Source organism: Hemiscyllium ocellatum, chromosome 7, assembly GCF_020745735.1.
Source record: "Hemiscyllium ocellatum isolate sHemOce1 chromosome 7, sHemOce1.pat.X.cur, whole genome shotgun sequence".
In the NCBI taxonomy this organism is placed as follows: domain Eukaryota; kingdom Metazoa; phylum Chordata; class Chondrichthyes; order Orectolobiformes; family Hemiscylliidae; genus Hemiscyllium; species Hemiscyllium ocellatum.
The window spans coordinates 69,637,393-69,658,120 of NC_083407.1; the positions used below are offsets into that span (position 1 = coordinate 69,637,393).

The following is a 20,728-nucleotide window of genomic DNA, read 5'->3' on the forward strand; positions in this document are numbered from 1 at the left end:
AGAGTAGAAAGGCAGGAGGAGTATACTTAAGTGGGAAATCAGGAGGGCGAAAGGGGACATGAGATAGCTTTGGCAAATAGAATTAAGGAGAATCCTAAGGGTTTTTATAAATACATTAAGGACAAAAGGGTAAGTAGGGAGAGAATAGGGCCCCTCAATGATCAGCAAGGCAGCCTTTGTGAGGAGCTGCAGAAAATGGGGGAGATACTAAATGAATATTTTGCATCAGTATTTACTGTGGAAAAGGATATGGAAGATATAGAAAGTAGCAAAATTGCTGGTGATACCTTGCAAAATATCCATATTACAGAGGAGGAAGTGCTGGATGTCTTGAAATGCATAAAGGTGGATAAATCCCCAGGACCTGATCAGGTATACCCTAGAACTCTGTGGGAAGCTAGAGAAGTGATTGCTGGGCCTCTTGCTGAGACATTTGTATCATTGATAGTCACAGGTGAGGTGCCAGAAGACTGGAAGTTGCCTAACATGGTGCCACTCTTTAAGAAGGGTAGTAAGGACAAACCAGGGAACAATAGACCAGTGAGCCTGATGTCGGTGGTGGGCAAGTTGTTGGAGGGATTCCTGAGGAACAGGGTGTATGTGTATTTGGAAAGGCAAGGACTGATTTGGGATAGTCAACATGGCTTTGTGTGTGGGAAGTCATGTCTCACAAACTTGATTGAGTTTTTTGATGAAGTAACAAAGAAGATTGATAAGGGCAGAGCAGTAGATGTGATCTATATGGACTTCAATAAGGCGTTCAACAAGGTTCCCCTTGGGAGACTGATTAGCAAGGTTAGGCCTCACGGAATACAGGGAGAACTAGCCATTTGAATACAGAACTGGCTCGAAGGTATAAGACAGAGAGTGGTGGTGGAGGATTGTTTTTCAGACTGGAGATCTGTGACCAATGGAATGCCACAAGCATCGGTGCTGGGTCCTCTACTTTTTGTCATTTACATAAATGATTTGGATGTGAGCATAAGAGGTACAGTTAGTAAGTTTGCAGATGACACCAAAATTGGAGGTGTAGTAGACAGCGAAGAGGGTTACCTCAGATTACAACAGGATCTTGATCAAATGGGCCAATGTGCCGAGAAGTTGCAGATGGAGTTTATTTTAGATAAATGCAAGGTGCTGCATTTTGGGAAAGCAAATCTTAGCAGGACTTATACACTTAATGGGAAGGTCCTAGGGAGTGTTCCTGAACAAAGAAACCTTGGAGTGCAGGTTCATAGCTCCTTGAAATTGGAGTCACAGGTAGCTAGGATAGTGAAGAAAGCGTTTGGTACGCTTTCCTTTATTGGTCAGAGTATTGAATAAAGGAGTTGGGACGTCATGTTGTGGCTGCACAGGACATTGGTTAGACCACTGTTGGAAAATTGCGTGCAATTCTGGTCTTCTTCCTATTGGAAAGATGTTGTGAAAGTTGAAAGGGTTCAGAAAAGATTTATAAGGATGTTGCCAGGTTTGGAGGATCTGAGCTATAGGGAGAGGCTGAACAGGCTGGGGCTGTTTTCCCTGCAGCATCGGAGGCTGAGGGGTGACCTTATAGACGTTTATAAAATTATGAGGGGCATGGATAGGATAAATAGACAAAGTCTTTTTCTTGGGGTCGTAGAGTCCAGAACTAGAGGGCATAGGTTTAGGGTGAGAGGGGAAAGATATAAAAGAGACCTAGGGGGCAACTTTTTCACACAGAGGGTGGTATGTGTATGGAATGAGCTGCCAGAGGAAGTGGTGGAGCCTGGTACATTTAAGAGGCATTTGGATGGGTATACGAATAGGAAGGGTTTGGAGGGATATGGGCCAGGTGCTGGCAGATGGGACTAGATTGGGTTGGAATGTCTGATTGGCATGGACGGGTTGGACCGAAGGTTCTGTTTTCATGCTGTATATCTCTATGAGTCTATGCTGCTTTCTGAAACTTGTTCATTCTTAGAATAGAATAGAATCCCTACACTGTTGAAACAAGCCATTGGGCCCATCAAGTCCACATCAATCCTCCTAGACCCTATTATTCTACATTTCCCCTGACTAATGCCCTTAACCTACACATCCCTGAACACTATGGACAATTTTAGCATGACCAATTCACCCAACCCTCATACCTTTGGTCTGTGGGAGGAAACAGGAAACTGCCTGAGGTTGGAATCAAACCCAGGTCGCTGGTGCTGTGAGGCAGCAGTGCTAACCACTGAGCCACCATGCTGCTTCTGACTAGTCACTAACTTGCTCAGAATGCTTTTTTTTTCAATTTGATTCAGTCCTTTGCTTCCTTAGTTAGTCATGGATGCTGCATCTTTCTCATGAAGTCTTTTTTTCCCATTGGAATATATTTTCACACAAACCTCAGAGAGTTGTCAATTAGTTGAACACAAATATAAGCGCAAAAGAAAAACTGAACATTCTAAATCTCACTATATTTAATTTGAAAACATGTATCTAGGTATTTGCTAACCAGCCTGTTCAGTGACATAGCAGAGAAACCTAATTTAGTGGATCTGCATGTTTACAGGAAAAAGATGGCTCCAAATGAATGACAGATTCCAGATCATTAAGTGCTGTCATTATTAATATTTCTTACATATTCTGCATAAATTCATTTCTTAAAGTATAAATTACAAATATGACTAAATTATTTGGTTAGCAAGTAAAAGACAAGTCAGTTTGAAAGGCCATGCATATGCAACTTGCTGACCTGTCTAGATATCTCCCAAGGTTTAGTCACAGCCCCCAGGTCACAGGCAGTCATCAGCATTGACCTACAATGACAATAGGCATTTCCATCAGTAGGCATCTATTTCCTTACACATCTGTAGAACTTTATCCAGAAGCCAAATACATTGTGCCGTATTTTTTTTAAATGATCTACATGTTTCCTATGCTCTAAAAACATGTAACTTGAATATATTTTTAATTTGCTTTTATAATAAGCCAAATGTGGAGAGATTGACTAACTGCAGAGAGTGGATTTGTCACTTAGGGTGTGCTTTAACCAGTGCCTGGGTGTTGTGTTTCAGGCATCGTGTAAAATTGGTGCGAGCTGCATTGATAAGCAACTGTTGAGTGCAGCCAATACTTCCCACATTTTTTCACTGGGTTGCATGCATCTGCAGATGGTCCACTGCAGACTGGTTACTGCTACTTCAAAACAGTCTGCACCTCGTGGAAGGGAGGTCCAATTTGGCAGCAAAATGTGATGAGATTTCCTTCAAAAGTCAACCTGATCTGTGGTACATTGAGCAACGAATGAAAGAGAGATCGACCACCAGTGTTTTGAGGAACCATGGAACTGAAAAGAAACAAAATCATCCTTTATCTTCAGGTCAGTGGGAGGTCTTCCAGACATATGTTCAGGGAGGAAAAGGGAACACATAGATGCCAGGAGCATGCCGGGTATATTGCTCCAGAAACACAGATGTATAGCAGGAAGAATTTTAATGATCTGACATGAGTTGCCAATGTCGGTTCACCCTCAAATGCATAACCTGCCACCTGTAACAATCTCATTATCTACTGCTCAATTCTCTACATCCCCATCATCTGGTAACCTACAATTTCTATCAATTAGCCCTTAACCGTTCAATTCATAAGGCCATCTCATTCTCACATCCTGCAGCAGTTTCACACGGAAGGAACAGCTGCAATACACAGCTCAGTCCCATCTGTAGTTACTTTGTCATGACAGTCACATTGCCCAAGCACATTGCAGGACACCCACTGACGCATGCTCTCTTTTTTGAATGATCAACTGGGACAAAACAACGGGCAACAGGGAAGAAATGGATGAGGCCAAGCATTCCTGCTGGTTTTTATTTCCATGGAAGAGACAGTGCTGGGAGACATGGGAAATGGAATCTCAGAGACCAGAGTTACAGGAGGGGTCAATGATCAGAGTATACATGTAACTATCTCTTCATTTCTCATTCCATTTCTCCTTCAGCCCACTATAGCTTCCTACAAATGGTTTAAACAAGCTCTTCTTAGATCCTACTCTTTCCTCACCATAACTAATCACTTGTGCATTTTATATTTCTAATACCCAAAAGCTAGAACCTTCCTAGTCAGAGAATGAAGACTAGGAAGATGAAAATGGGCTTTTACTTGATCTTTCTCTCACAGTCACCAGTTCAGAATTGGACTGTTCATACTTTAGTGGAGGCTTTGGTGGAGGATGAATCTGCAATGTGGAGAGACACAAGAACAAATGAATAGAAGTCAGGCCAGGGAGAGAAACAAGGATATCACAGGAGTCAATCAGTGCAGACTGAAGTCACCTCCTAGCTCTGCAGGGACTGGAATTAGGAATTCAATGGGCCAGGCTACAGAATCAAGAAGAATGACAAAATGCTTCGTAGTCTGGGAGATCTTTCAGCAAGCTTTTGTCCAACATTAGAACACACAAAGGAGTCTAGAACCAACTCATCACAGAGATTTGCAAAGAGCTTGGAGGCCATCCTGCCCAACATGGTAGTCACCTCCATCAGGACATGGCTGGACCCCAACAGGCAACAACGTCACAGCTTCTACTGAGATACAAACTGCTTCCATCAAAGGCCTGAGAGCTAAAACAGATGCTCAGACAGCTGTCATCATGGCAGGTAAGCATGGCTGCTCAGCTTTCACAACCCTCTGAGGGTAGCTCCAATATCACGAAGTGAAGGTTAGCAAGCTTCCATTCCCATGCTGCCACCTCTGAGGAAGCATCTCCAACAAGCACTAGGACAGGCAAAGGCATACACAATACCCATATTAAAATAAAGCATAAGGCTGAATCAATTTTTAAAAATGCAATATGTCTTGATAGAATTTATAGAATTGGATGAAAGACTTTTCATGTGTTTTTATTTTTTGTGCCAGCAGAAAGATGACAATGTGACGACAGTGGAAAGGCAAGAGGTGCGGGGCTGTTGGTGAATGGGAAGTGTGGTTGAGATCACACGTATTGCTAATGCATTATTTGATTACATACAAGCTGGGGATTAAACGATTGTCTATGACATAGTCTCCCTTACACTGAGTATTCCTACACTTCCTGTGGCAGCAGGTTAGCTCAGTGGTTAGCACTGTTGCGTCACAGCGCCAATAGCTGAGTTCAATTCCAGCCTTGGGTGACTGACTGTGTGGAGTTTTGCATGTTCTCCACATATCTGCATGGGTCTCCTATTTCCTCCCACAATGCAGGTTAGGTGGATTGGCCATGCTAAATTGTCCTGTAGTGTCCATGTTAGGTGGGTTAGCCATGTTAAATGTGGGGTTATGGGGATCGGGGAGTTTAGAACAAGGGCATCAGTTTTACAATAAGGGATCTCCCATTTAAGATATAGATGAGGGTAACTTTTCCTCTCAGAGAGTTGTGAGTTTGTGAAACTTTGTTTCTCAGACAGCATTGAAGGCAGTTTAATTGAATACTTTTAAGGCTGAGGTATGTAGATAATTGACAAACAAGGGCTTCAAAGAATATCAGGATTAGAAAGCAAAGTAGACTCAAGGCCACAATCAGATTGGCCGTGAACTTATTGAATGGGAATACAACTTGATTGCACAAATGTCAACAATTTGTAATTTCTATTTGGTGGTTTCATATGTATGAAAGGATCTCCTTAGAACCTTAAATTAGAGGATACCGGGAATCCCCATGGAGAATTAAAGTGAATTCCAGAGGGCTGTGGCAGGTCACTGGAACAATTAATGCAGTTTCAAGAGTGTTGTAAGAGAATTTATTGGCAGCTAGGTGTTGGGAAGTAAAATGTAGAAATATAGTGATAAATGAATACTGATTGCTTTGATTCTTACGTACAATAAAAATTAAATTCATTAAAAAAAATGATATCTTGTGGCATGGTTCTATGAGTGGATTGCTGTCTATTTAGATTTTTATTTTCTTGGTTGGATCATAAGCTTTGACAGTCGCAGGCCATGTTTATGCCTTATTTTATAGTTGCAGCTGAGGCGGTAGGAATTGGCAATTCTAGTCATGAGCATTTTGTGAAGTGGAGACAACTCAAACATTGATCCTCACTAGGGCTGAGGTAATATCAATATGTTTCTTAAAATCCTTTGTAGGAATGGCCTTCTGCTGACAGCTCTTTTCCTCCTCCTCCCCCTGCCCCTGCTTCTGGCGGCCTGTCCTGCTCTGTGTGACCTCTCTTCAATATCCCAATCCTGCTCAAGCTACAGAAGAAATCCTGCCAGGCCACCTAAGTCTGAAAATAACTTGTTTTAGCACATGCCCTTAAATAAACAAAGAAAGGACCTTGACACCAGCCAGGCAGAAACAATAATTTAAAAAGTAATGAAAAAACAGAAGTTAAATCCCCAAATATTTAAATCTCACGTTCATCCTCTTTGCTTTCATGCTGTGATCAAAAATGGTTATCCTAACTATATTTTATCCTCCCTAACTTTGAGACATTCTAATTATTTTAATTCAATAAAATCATTATGGAAACTTGATAGAGCAAGAGAACAGAACGAATTGGATTGTTTTCAGATAGCTAGCATGGATTCAATAACCTATTAGCTCTCTATGTTGCTGCTAGCTTTTAGGTGCATATGTGCAAATCCCCTTACCATGATGGCATTTGATGCACTTCTTGGAAGTGTTCATGCACATCTTAGAGCCCATTGAGTGTTCAGAAACCATGTGGGCACCTAAAGAACAGGCAGGTTATGGTCTAATTTCTCCCCGTATAGTCCCTTTGCTTCATGACTATTTCAGTATTTTTTGACACATATAACCAGGCAATTAATATAGATCTCTTGACCTGAGCATTTCTCGTTGATCCTTTACATTCCAGTTGTACTCTCCTGTATTAACAAGTTCAAAAAACTTCATTCTTCGCCTAGAAAAGAAATATGTCACTGTAAGTTTTAGATTTCTTCTAGACATTACATTGATAATATTTGATAATTGGCGGTTTCTATTGAAATACATATAAATACAATACTATACATACAAATTGGGATATAATTATTTCATCCTCTGTTAGAAACACCAAATACAGCATTGTTAAACTGATGCAAAACCGTACTGATTGCTCAACTCAGAGCAATGTTCAATGTTACAAAGCAGATTAAAGTTGAACTGTTGTGCATAGCGAGACAGCAAAGGAGCAAATTTAGCGCAGGCTAATTCAAATCCTCTTATACCAGAGCCATTTCGAACACAGTTTTGAGGACGTGATTATATTCATTTCCATTTTATACTGATGCAAGTTAATTGATAGTTTTTTAACATATTTTTAGAATAGAAAATAAACTGAATATAGAATAAATCCAGTATAAGACGAGACTTAAACAGAGTGTTGTTTGATGTGTTTTTTTATCTTGATCAATCTATGGCAAAAAAACCCTTAAATTCATAGATTTGTTTCTTTGCAGAGGAAGTATGTTGATTGATAGAATGTCTTTTGAGATTAATAAAGGAGATGTGGCAGTAACAGGGCAGGTTGAAGCTTCATGGAGAGATTACCATAAGTGGGGAGGATTTCTGAAGAAATCACTTTGGGAATATACTGCCAGAATTGATACTGTTTTAATTATTTCCAGTTGGAAGAACATGACAATAGCAGAAAATTGTGCAGGGAGCAGTTTGCAATGTTCAGCAAAGAGTGAAACTTCATTGCCAGTTTTCTTTAAAGCAGTGAACCATTACCATTATACTTGGAGTACTGGTTGCAGTATTGGTCACTATACTTATGGAAGGATGTTAATGCATTGGCAGCAGTTCAGAGAAGGTTTACCAGACCAATACCTGGAATGAGTGGATTGTTTTATGAGGAAAGACTAGACATGGTACTCCTGTATCTTCTGGAATTTAGAAGAGTCAGAGAAGACTTAATTGAAACACGTAAAATCCCAAGAGGACATAACTGGGTGGATGTTGAAAAGACCAGTTCTGAATAAGGGCCACTAGTCTTGAAATGCTAAACTCTACTTTCTCTCTACGGATGCTGTCAGGCCTGCTGAGTTTCTCCAGCAATTCCTGGCTTTCTTTCAGAGTTCCAGCATCCGCAGTTTTTTATTTTATTTTAAGATATTGAAAGGATGATACTTCATGTGGAAATCCTAGAGCTATGGAACAAAGTTATAAAATAAGGGCGGGAGGGACATGTAAAACGGTGATGAGGAAATTTATTTTTCGTGAGTCTTCCCCGAAAGGCAGTGGATGGAGAAACTTTAAATATTTTATGGTGGAGGGAGATAGATTCTTGATTATTAAGAGGATGAAGGATTAGGGATTTGCAGGAATGTGGATTTTAGATTAAAATCAGATGAACCATGGTTTTATTGAATGGTGGAGCAGGTTTGAAGTGTCAAGAGTTCTACTCCTGTTCCTTGTCCATATGTTCAGACCTCAAGACACAAACTTTAGTTTTTAGAAATAGGTTCAGTAAAATAGTCCAAAGTTTTCACTGGCAGGATTGGATCAATAAAAAGTGAATGAGTTTGGTCATTTTGATTCTTATTTTTCATTCATTATTGGCATATGAGAGTTGTCAGAAAGGTCATCATTTGTTGATCGTCCCTGGGTGCCCCTTGAACTGAGTGACTGTTCGACTACTTCAAAGAGCAGTTAAAGGTCAATCACATTACTGCATTCTGGAGTCACAGGTAAGGATGGCATATTTCCTCCTGTAAAAGAGCATTAGTGAACCAGGTGGAATTTGCAATAATTGATAACAGTTTCATAGTTTCCATTACCGAGGCTAGTTTTCAATTCTAGAATAAATAATTGAATATAAGTTATAGCAGCTTCCACAATGAATACATTTCCCCAGAGTGTTAGTCTGGGATGACTAGCCCATTGGCATTACCCTACACTGCCAATTTTTTCAATTAAAGGAGACTCTTCAGCCCATTTTATCTTAAATTTTTATATTGCCTGCTGTATGATCTTTTCATTACAACACACAGCTGTTGGCTACACGAGTTCAAATAATTACAACCATCCATATTAATAGGTGCTGTATAAAGAAAATATTTCAACATAGACCCATACTTGCTATTTACAAGTTGTAACTTATGCTATCTGGCTAATCTGAAAATACTATTTAGTATTTATCTGATTAAACATTTTATTTCTCTATAAGGGTCCAAAGAAATGTTTCTGTTCAAAGCTGAAAGGCTCTAACATTCAAATTGTTCCTTTATAGCTCATCACTCGAACACCAGGGATCAATCATTCTGCTCTACTTTCTACAGTCTCTGGGGCTTAGATGATGTCCCTATGCAATCACTGGTGAATGTGGTGATATTAATGTATTTTGATGAAAGCACTGTGCTGCTTTAGCATATCCTCTAAAGAATTTGATTCTATTTGTACAGTAATAAAAGTCAGCATCTTGTTGGTTTTGTGTTTTGCTGCTAGGTACTCATTAGACATGGTGAGAGATAATTTAGTTAATGCCCTTTGGTTTCTTACAATTTCTGCCTCGACCTGGATGGAACTGGTGTAAAACATTTTGAGATTGAATTTTCTTTAACATTGACTTCAATACTATTGGAGTTAGTCAGTTTCAATACCAGCAAGTGTTATGCAACTAATGAAGGTCCCCTCTTATTTTATATTTCCAGTAGTTGTGTTTTACCTATTTTGAATGTTTGTTTGCTCCCATTAACACACTTGCAAATCCTCATGAGTTTATTTCTAGATCTAGACTGCATCCACTGGATCCAGGTCAGACAGCACCAGAGGAGCAGGAAGGTCAGGACCCCTTATTGGGACCCTTCCCCTGACTTGCAGCATATGCAGTCCTTACTATCTCCAATTGCTTTCTTGTATTTGATTACTTTTATATGTAATTTAGGTGAACTCTTTAGAAAATGTCTATACTAACAAACAATAATAGACAACATCTAGAAAAACATTCAAAAGGTCTGAACCAGTAGCTACCTGTGGAATCATTCAGTGAGAATTCCTCATTGCTACATTCTCGGCCCTTCTTTATCAGCACATCCACTGCTGAGTTAATACTTGGAATATTAACTCCAAAGGTTGTACTAATATAAGATTTAAGCTCTAATTTTCAAAATCTTTTCAAAGATCTAATTTGTTTCTCTTTTGGGAGTTCATTTAGAATAAATGTCAGTATTGAGTACAAGTTATAAATCCTGAATTTTACATATAAAAGCATTAAATCCGACTGGAACATTTGCAATGAATGTAGTAAGGATGTAAATACTGCTCTGGTTCCAAAGTGAAGTTTAATGGAAGTTTGTCTTGAAACATGGATACGATTTGCCAGTTTTAATTATTCATATATTTGATATTGTGTATCCTCTAATTTGTTTTAGTATTTTTTTATACCTACACAGACCACGTTCCATATTTAGTCATGACAGCAAGTAGTTATCATGTTCCCAGATGTTTACCTGTTGGTTTTGGATTGACGTCTAATGAATAAATGAAAACGGATTGATAACACAATAACTAAATTAGGTCAGAACACCAAAAGAAAGATTTGAGCACATCAGAAGCAAGAATAATCAGATATGTGAGATCATGAAATGGATCTATTTTAAATTTATAATTGTGTTCATTTTCGCTCATACATCGCCTTTGTTTAAAACACTTGATCATAAAATGTTGATCACCCTGATGACATTATCAGAGCTTCCATGTTTGATTTTCAAATACCAAATATATGGACATCCATTCCTGAAACCAGATTTTCCTGTTAAGAAACACAAAGCTGTCTTTTCAGAAACTGAATCCAAGTTAAAGGGGAGGAGAAAATGGATCTTATGTGGAAAAGAGGACTTTGCAATTGGAAAACTGGAACACAAATATCCGTGACATTTCTCTGTACTCAAGTGCTGCAAAGTGTGTAAAGGAATAAGTCAAACAAACTTGATTTAGCCAGAAGGGAGGATGCCATGACATTAAGGCTATGATTGGGGTGCATGCTAACTTGGGCAGGGAGCAGATTTTGATGTTTGAATCTGACACGTGGAAGGCGGAGTTGACAGTGGAGTGCTGGAAAAGCACAGCAGGTCAGGCAGCATCTGAGGAGCAGGAGAGTCGATGTTTCGGGCAATAACAAGTGGTGGTGAAGGGGAGAATGCATCCATCCAAAACCCAGGTGTGATCCCGCTGCTGGATTAATTCCAGAGGCAGCAGGGTCGGGAACATGCAAAGCAGCAGCAGTGAGGCAATTAAACCTGTTTACAAAAATCCAGATTAAAGCTATTTTGAAGATGTCCTTGAATTCTATAGGCTGGATGGGGCAACAGAGATGTGGGAAACACCAAAGCGTACTAGTGTCCTGCCTGTCTGGACATAGTTGTCAAGACCTAAATCATGAGGCACACTCACGTAAGCAATCATTTTACAAGCAGTTCCAACAAAGCCAAGTTAAACATAGAACATTGAATTTGAAGAGCTATAAAGAAGTATAGCTTTTAAAAAAGAAACATAGAATTGTTCAGTATTGCTGAAAGTTGCTAAAAGCCCCTGGAAGATACTAAAAAGGAAAAAGAAGCAAAGAAGCAGGCTGCAGCTGAATTCCAGTAGTAGTTTTGTTTCTCTTGGTTACAGTCAAAATGAAAGGTTAATGAAAGAAATAACTAATGGTTTTTCACTCACAATGGCAAACCCATAAGAATGTGACAGATTTAATTCACAATCCAGAGCAGTCACAATAGCTAAACATTCATAACTGTTGGGGAGAGACTATTAAAAATTGTATTCTACCCTAAATCCCTCTGAAGAAAATAAAGTGACAGACTTGAGCAATCTTGACAGCCTTGAGGACATGCTTTGAATTCCAAATGAATATAACTTATGAGTGGTATGTGTTGAATACTAGGATAAAGAGTGTTTGATCAGGATGTGTCTGCCTTGTCACAGCTCACAGAATCTTGTGAATTGGGCACCTGAAAGATGAGCTCAAACACAGAATTATCTTTGTCATGGTAGAATATCTTATGACTATGGTTACTGATAAGGAGAGAGAATCTCACTCACAAAGAAGCTTTGAGCTTGTAAGTCAACAGCTACAATATATTCATGAGAGAAGTGACAAGTCTATCCACATTGTGAAGAAGGAGCCCAGGCCAATGCACAGTTTTGTTAAGCAAATCAGACCTGTCCACTATATTGAAAAACAGCCCAGATCTTTCTAGTGCAACACTTTGGAAAGAAGCAGCAAGTATCCACAGTCTGAAAGACTGAAGACAAAGGACAATTTGCAAATAGTACAGATGCCATCACAAAGAGCTAAAGGACACATGTCTAGCATAGAGGAAACAGTATTTTAACTGCAAGAAATTAAAACCACTTTGCACATCAGTGTTTAGCTAGGAGAAGACAAAACAAGCCTATAAACCCAATAGATATGAAATCCACAGAGATTTCAGATGATGATTCTGACAATTTACGTGTGGGTATAAAGAGCTGTTGGACAAGATTTGGAAGATTCAGTATCCGATTTAAGCAGATTTGCAACATCAAGTCAAAAGATGAAAAATGATTCATAACTATTGCAATTAGAACAGCAGAAAGAGAGCAAGAAATTAATAAAGGCAAAGTTGCCATAATTCTGGTGAAATGCCCGACCGAGACTAGTACTTCCTGTCATACTGAGCTTCACAGAATTGTGTAAATTTACACCAGTTAACAATCTTGGAATGAAAACTTCAAAGATAAATTTGAGGTTCAGTGATGGAATGATGTTCAACTCAAGGACAAATTAGTTGAAGAGCTCAATGTAATGACAAAACTGAAGAGCTGGAACTCCTGATATTAGACATGAAGCTAAAGTCACTCATGTTAGCAGAAGCAAGTTGCAATTTCAAACTAGCAATCCTGAACAAGGCAGAAGAGAAACACAGTGATACACAGACCACAAGGACTGACAAACAGGCAAACAAACAGTGTGAGATAAACCTGATCCAACTACAGGACCACAAAGCAAATTTGATGCCTACCTCAACAAAAAAGGCTAATCTGCTGGGCACAGTTAAAGGAAGGAGGTATCTAACACAACAACATACATCAATAGAGTTACCTGAAAATAATTTGTAACAGAACCAGAGGGCACATTACTCCAACAAAAAAGTGTTGGAGCAAAATCTATACATGCGATATATATAAATATACTGACAAAATAAACATTAATGAGATTAACAAATACTTCTGCTGATACATTAGAACAATTACTTGCACACAGGGTGACTTGAGTAATTCACTATGTAACAGTGCAAATTTCTTTCGATTTGTTTCTCTTTGTATGAAAAGGGGATTTTTTGATGGAAAGTCAATTTGCACTAATATCCTTTCTGGCTTGTCATAAGCCATGTGACCTAAGCCATGATGCACATTTACTGAAAGCAATCACCTTAAAGCAGTTCAAATAAAAACAGAGTTCAGGCAATTGTATATTCCATTGAAAATGTAACAGGGAGCACAGGATCCATGCAGCTTCAGTGATTGCCTGTCATAAAGGAGGGTGTATCTCAACGACAGGTGAGTGGTGGAAACCATTGAGTGCTTAAACACAGGAAGGGCGAGAGGTAATAAAACACAGGAAAGAGACGCTGAAGGAACTGCAAAAAGAGCACACAAATTGGAAGAGTGTCTACTGGGTGCAATTCCTACCTCCTGTCAGAAACCCAGAGCTTGCTTCTTTTGTAAAAAAAATGAAAGGGTGTGTGCCACTCCTTGAAAAACCTGGTCCAGGATTTCAATCTTGGCTGATCTTACTTGTCATGAAATCTCTCATCCTGTCAAGCCAGGGCAGATAAAATTCATACTAAAAATATCTAAGGGTTAATTTAGAAATTTAGTTCAATTCCAGCGCCTTTGGGTTTTGAATTTAATTTAGCGAATCAATCTACCATCAAGGTTTAGCCAACGAAATGATAAAATTGTTGCACTGTAGCTGTCAACATGTGAAGATGCAGTAACCTCTTCAGACTTGGACAACAATCACATCTGTGTGAGTTTGACAGAAGAGATTATGGCCATTACCCTTTTAGGAGAAAGTGAGGACTGCAGATGCTGGAGATCAGAGCTTAAAATGTATTGCTGGAAAAGCGCAGCAGGCCAGGCAGCATCCAAGGAACAGGAGAATCGACGTTTCGGGCATGAGCCCTTCTTCATTCCTGAAGAAGGGCTCATGCCCGAAACGTTGATTCTCCTGCTCCTTGGATGCTGCATTACCCTTTTAACCTTTCATTTTAAAATTTCACCTTGCTTTTCATTTCTCCGTTCGCAGTCGGATGTCTCTGACTCTGTGCTAATGAAGTACTGTTTTGATGTACTTTGACCTTGTAATACTTACAATAAACCTCAACTTTACAACCTCAGTTTTAAATATGATTCTTTTCAGTGCTTGAAAGGCAGAAACTTGAATTAATATAGTCTTAAAAGGTGAGAGTCTCCTGCAGAAGTTCATGCTCTAAAATTGCTGCAAAATATAAGTTTAAGATGAGCTGACTGCTGAATTAGTGATACAAAACATATCACCCATATTGGTCCATTTCAGGAAGTGTTTACTTTCAACTAATTTCTTCATTTATTTTCAAACCCCATGTTGTGTTTAATAAGATCCTAGACTTTTTAATAGAAGAATAAATTGCAAAACAAAAATGACCTGTTAGATGTCAGATGATGTAATGTGCCTCAGTTCCGGCCCCTAATCTTTCGAAGAATATTAAGAATTTAGAGAGTGTGCAAGGGAAATTTACTAGAATTATTCTATGGCAAGAGACTTCAGTCATGTGAAGGAAGTACAAAAGGTGGGGAGGTTCTCCATACAATAGAGTTACCATAACTGTTGGTAACAGAGAACAGATTTAAGATAATTCGCAAGAGGTGGCATGAGGACACTTTTAAAAAAGTGATATGTGATGATCTGAAATGCACAGCTTGAAAGGTGGTGGAAGCAGATTCAAAAGTAATATTTAAGGGAAAGAAATATAGGGCTCTGGGGAAAAAGCAGGGGTGAGAGATTAATTGGATCACTCTGCCAAAGAGCTGACACAGACATGACATGCTCATGACCTCTTTCTGTGCTGTATTCAATAATTAGTGTTAATTGGTGTAAAAACTAATTCAATACCATGAAAAGTGATCGAAAACGTTCTTCACTTTTGTCTTTCACTGTTTATCCAAAGTAATGCCTGTCACATAGCACATAAAATCAGCCACATTGTTCCATTGTCTCTTGGTTAGTATAATCAAAAGATAATACTGCTCTCTCTTTACAACACTGTCTGTTCCTCAGTTTAACATTTTATCTTTATTTTTTAGTGTCATTTTATAATTCCAAAAATGTCGGTATTTCTAGTATTGAAAATCATAACAGCTTTAATTTATGTATGGAAGCACTGATCCTGTTGTCTGATTGCAATAAAGACTGGTAAACATCTGCTATGTTCCCTCAAAGGTTAATTTTAATTTATTAGCTGAAATCAAGGAATGTCAAGGACAGCCAACTCAATTCAACATTCAAGACCCCATCAAATCTATTGATATAACTTGCGTAAAGGTATCTTTTTTAATCTTAGGATTTACTTTCAGATAAACTTAGGCATGGCTGCTGTACTAAAATAAAAAAAAACGATGAATACCTACTCAAAGTAGAGTGTCAGATCAGTTGCTAGTATTGACTGTTTCAAAAGTTGCATGATGTCACTATATACCCTGGAAGACAGACTTGCAAAAATATTGTGACCCTGTCATGAGGGAAAGGAAAAAAATAAGCTGTTAAAAATATTTTTGATACGGTTTATTACAGAATATTGAGAACACTCTACCCCACCCATGCCAGCCTGCTGGGGAGGGCTTAGAATTAAATGCCCCATGTGGAGTTGGGAGCCATGGCTGTAGGGTTCCTGCTGCAAATTAAAGTGTTAACTGTCACAGGGATCCTACAGACCAGCTGCAGCTAGCAGCCAAAACTCCCCCAATTAACTTCTGCACATAATATCAGATGTGACATAATTCCAATAGGTTAAATGGCACTTATTTGGTTAAGCAAATTATTTCACAGCTCATTTATGGCCCTTCCTTGGCCCATTGGAGGGCAGACTCAAGATATGGTCCACAGCCCCGGGTTGCCAGTCTCACCTGTGTTCTCTTGACAATAAACATCCTGCCTACACAGAGAAGCAAAATTCTACCTACCGTCTGACTCCAGTGATGAGCTTGGATTGGCTGTAGTCCCAGTATTGACCACCACTCCCAGTGGGGCCAGAGATAGTGGGCAGTTTGCAGAGCTGGGGCAATCTCCCTGTGTAGGTGTGGAAAATTCACCCTGGGCCATTTAATGCCCTGGCACAGTCTGCAGAAGTGGATTGAATCCTCAGTTGATTTTTTTACCAGGAACAGGCAAAATGAGTGATCAGAAAAATGTTGTCCTCTCTACAGCAAGTTTACTTCAAATTTATAATTCAAACACGTGAACCTAATGCAGCTCAATGCCTTTGACTTGGGTGTCAGATAGTAAGTGACCATTTCTCATAACGTTGAGTACAGTCCCAACTTCCTGATTTCCACACTTACTCACAAGAAGGCAGGACACATTAGAATACAAAAAAAACTTACTAGAAATTTAAAAAAATAAGTGGTGTGCTTATTTTTTTAAAAATCGTTCATGAGATGTTATAATCTCTAGCTGGGCAACATTTATTGACCATCCCTAGTTGCCCTTGATAAGGTGGTGGTAGGGTAAGTTGTCCTTTTGGAACATTGCAGTCTATTTGGGCGTAGGTTCTCCCACAGTGCTCTGAAGGAGGGGCATCCAGGATTTTAATCTAAAGAAACATCAATATATTTCCAAATCAGGGTAGTGGGTAGCTTGGAGGAGATGATGAAGGGCTTTTGCCCGAAACATCGATTTTACTGCTCCTTGGATGCTGCCTGAACTGCTGTGCTCTTCCTGCACCACTAATCCAGAATCTGGTTTCCAGCATCTGCAGTCATTGTTTTTACCTAATGGTAGCCTGGATGCAGAGTTCACAGCACCTTCCCATGCAATCGCAGAAGGTGTGAGACCTGCCTGTTTAGCTCCTCTCTCCTCACCATCCAAGCACCTGCCAGGTGAAGCAGTGATTTACCTGTTCTTTAGTCTATGTATTCATTATTTACAATGTGATCTCTTGTGCATTGAGGAAATAAAACGCAGCCTGGGTGCCCGCTTGGCTGAACACCTTGTTTCCAGTTGCTTGCCACTTCAACACCCAGCTGTGTTCCCTAGCTGCTCACAGTTCTGATGAAGAGTTCCACCAGCAATTTCTGTTTTTGTTTCAGATCTCCGGCATCTGCAGTTTTTTGTTTTGTTTTGTTGCAGAGTTCATGGAATGCCTTTCAGATGATTTTGCAGCAGTGCTTTCTGGAATAAGTTACACAGCAGGTGTGACTAGACTTGGTATGGTGAAATGTAACAGGATTAATTAATGACCTCTGGCACCCATAAATAGCAGTAAACATAAGTTGATTGAATTGAACATCAATTTTGAAAGGGAGAGAGTGGATCTAAGACTAGTATTTTAAAATTAAACAAGGGCAACTAAATTGGCATGAAAGCTAAACTAGTTGAAATTAACTAGAATACTGAGCTAGTCGAGTTGCAGTTACAGATATTTTAAGGTATAATACAGAATAGTTGGAATAAGTACATTTCTAATAAGAAGATAAAAAAATCCAAAGGGAGTACTCACCATTAGTGATTAACTAGAGAAATTGAGGAAAGCATCAAACTTGGGGAAAAAGCATACAATTGTATACAAATGATTCATAGATTATATTGGGGTAGAATGTAAAGAACAGCAGAACATGAATAAATGAATTATTCCAGACAAAGAAAGTAGTGAATGAGAGGAAGCTAGCTAGAAATGTGAAAATGGATAGAAAGAGTTTCTCCATGTATTTAAAAAGGAAATGAGTAAGTAAAGTGAGTATTAGTCTCTGAGGGATTGAGCATGGACAGTTAATAGTAGATAATAAGAAAAGATGTAAAATTTAACATATATTGTATTTTGCTTTTGTCTCCACAATTCAGGATACAAAAGACATTCCAGGAATAGCTGCAAATCAGGAGGTGGAAGGGACAGGTGTACTTGGTGAAATCACAATTGTGAGGGAAGTGGTACTGAGCAAACTGCTGGAGCTGCTGGCTGACAAGTATCCAGGCCCGGATGAAAGTCTGTCAATGGGAAGATATCAGGAATGATCATCAAGGAAGTTATGGCTGGGCACTTCAAAAAACTTAAGGCACAATCTTATAATAGCCTGAACGACATGGGCTACAGCAGGAAATATGATAAGATCACACATATAATCCACAAAGCCTATCTCAACATCAGGAGCAGCCCACTGCATCTTTTAATTCCAGATGTCAAGGTGCAATTCTTGCTGGCAGTGACGAGTTGCCTCTGAAGGGAGATGATTGCTTATAAATGATCTTATTAACTGCAGATCTCATTTCTTTCATATGCAGTTCTTTCTGTTCTGACCACTCTCCACAAGCAAACTGAGAATTCTTGACATAGAGGTCAAAGCAGGCACTCGGCAACTTGGAAGAGCTTCCTTCTTCCTTACCACATAACAGCATCTCAGGATACCATCCATGGGCACCAGCTACTTGCTTTCCTTATCCACAGACATTGGTATCTTGAAACTTTCCAATCCTCAGGATCATTATGCATCTCTCCAATCCACTTGCAGACTGTTTCAGTAGAGACCATCATTGCACGGTGCACCACCAACTGGCATGGAAAGACTGCTGTAAGGACACTTTGCACAAAAGGACCCAACTTAAGGATTGGGCCAGACTGCATCTCAAGGCTGCTTGCATACTTTCTTAGCATTAACTTCCTTAGTGTCTACCCAAATGCTCACAGTATCACTGCCTTAGCTTGCCTCCCCATGCCAATTAGTGCAGTCACACAATAGTATCTTGCCTTGCTAGTCAACAGTCATCAGTCGAGGGGTTTTTGCATCTTCCTGGCTTGGCTTTCCATGGCAACCACCAATCTGTCCATGGAGGCTGATGTTTATCATGTGTTTGAGGGAGCTGCATCCCCACAGCTTAGCTGCACAGCTGCAGCCTCTGGGCAATAAAAATCATTGTGTCGCACATATCTGCCTGCTGCTCTGGGTCCTCCCTGCACATTCTTGATTGCTGACACCCCAGGCTCGTCTCCTGTCAGGGCCAGAGCAAATGCCTGGTTTCTGACAGTCCCCAGATTATCAATGGCCCAGGATGCTTCTTCCTCAGCCAGTTGCAGAGATGAAGCAGTGATGTACTCATCTGCTTGTGCCCCCAAATTTTCTAAACATGACTTTCCTGCTGAGGGGCAAACATTTGGGCTGGTAGGGGCTGCAGGAGGTTGCTTTGCTGATGCTTCCTGTGAAGCCTTGGAAATTTTGTTCTGTCAAGGCCGTGGACAAGCTGCTGGTACCTGCAAGACACACAGGAGAGAAGATATTGTGACCAATGTTCAGCAGTGATGTGCCACGAATGAGGCAAACAGTGTGATCACTGTGGGAATGGCAGTGGAATGAAGAATGGCACTTACCCAGTTGGCAGGACTTTTGATGTCTAGGCATCCCCACAGGAGCAGCCCCACTCTTTTCCAGTGATGGACAGGATTCTTTCTTCATAATAAGTCAAAGAGCCTAATGTTGGTCATCCCTTCACCCATCCTGCGTCTTCCTGTCCTGTTTTGGGCTGTTTGCTCTTGGAGTGAGAAAAAAAGGGAGAGATAGTCTGTGATGGACATGGCCAACATGGCTGTCAGGTGCTGGTGCAGGTGGTTGAAAGGTGGTAGGTGTCCTTTGCGAGTGAGAATACAGTGCAGAGGGCATGCAGGGTTAGCGGTGAGGGAGACTGAAGGGTGGGGGGGGGTGAATGAAAATGAGTGAGTGAAGTCATTGCAGCGAACAGTGAGAGTGGTAGAGCATGAGTCCTCGTGGGATGTGGGAACAGTAGCTCAGATGGAGCGAGTGTGAATTTGCAGAGCCAAGAGTGTGACATTTACTCCAGCAAAACGTAGAAGGTATTGACCTTTTTAACAGCACTATTGACCATTTCTCTAGACCGTGGAGACCACAGATCAAGATGCCAAGGTGTGGAGGCAATGAAGGGGACCACACCATCCACCAGAAATTCCAGGTGCCTGGAGCATCATTTTCCCTTTCTCTAACATTGTCAGTACGACTATGTGTTACTGAGAAGGGCAGTTTCAGAATATCTGGGCTCACCTAGGTGCAGTATGGCCATTTTAATACCAGGTGCCAGAGATGCTGGTCTTTGGTGGGTATCTGGTGAGTAGTGGGTTCTTCAGGAAATGGCATGTGGTAAGATGTGGCTAGAAATGGGTGCGAGGGGCTCCATGATGTTGGGGTATGCTGTTAATGAGGTGATTGTTTACATGCAGCGAAAACATTCTCCATGAACATCAATGGGATTAACACTAAGCCAAAAAAAAATCTGTAAGATTCAGCACAAAGTAATCAGGAAGAATCAGCATGGCCCTGTGAAAGGGAAAAGATATTTAACCAATTAATGGGGAAGTAACATTCACTGTGAAAGGGGAACCTGAGAACAAACTGGACTTGGATGTTCAGAAGGCATTTGACAAAGTGCCATAGTAGAAGTTCATGGCTTAGGGGTAACATTTAAGCATGGCTAGAAGGTTGTCTGGCTGTCAGAAAACAGAGTACAAGACCATAGGACCACCACATGTAGGAGCAAACATTGGCCATTCCGCC

General features: G+C 40.1%; 1 protein-coding gene across 1 annotated transcript in view; it reads right to left on the reverse strand.

Annotated features, from left to right (window-relative positions):
• The window catches only part of pde11a (phosphodiesterase 11a), a 394,952-nt gene that overhangs the window by 39,900 nt on the left and 334,324 nt on the right, over positions 1-20,728 (reverse strand). The window contains exons 15-17 of the mRNA XM_060828117.1: positions 15,587-15,687; positions 6,771-6,848; positions 2,702-2,765 (exon numbers count right to left, since the gene is read on the reverse strand). Coding sequence (XP_060684100.1) covers positions 2,702-2,765; positions 6,771-6,848; positions 15,587-15,687 — 243 coding nt within the window. The remainder of the gene's footprint in view (positions 1-2,701; positions 2,766-6,770; positions 6,849-15,586; positions 15,688-20,728) is intronic.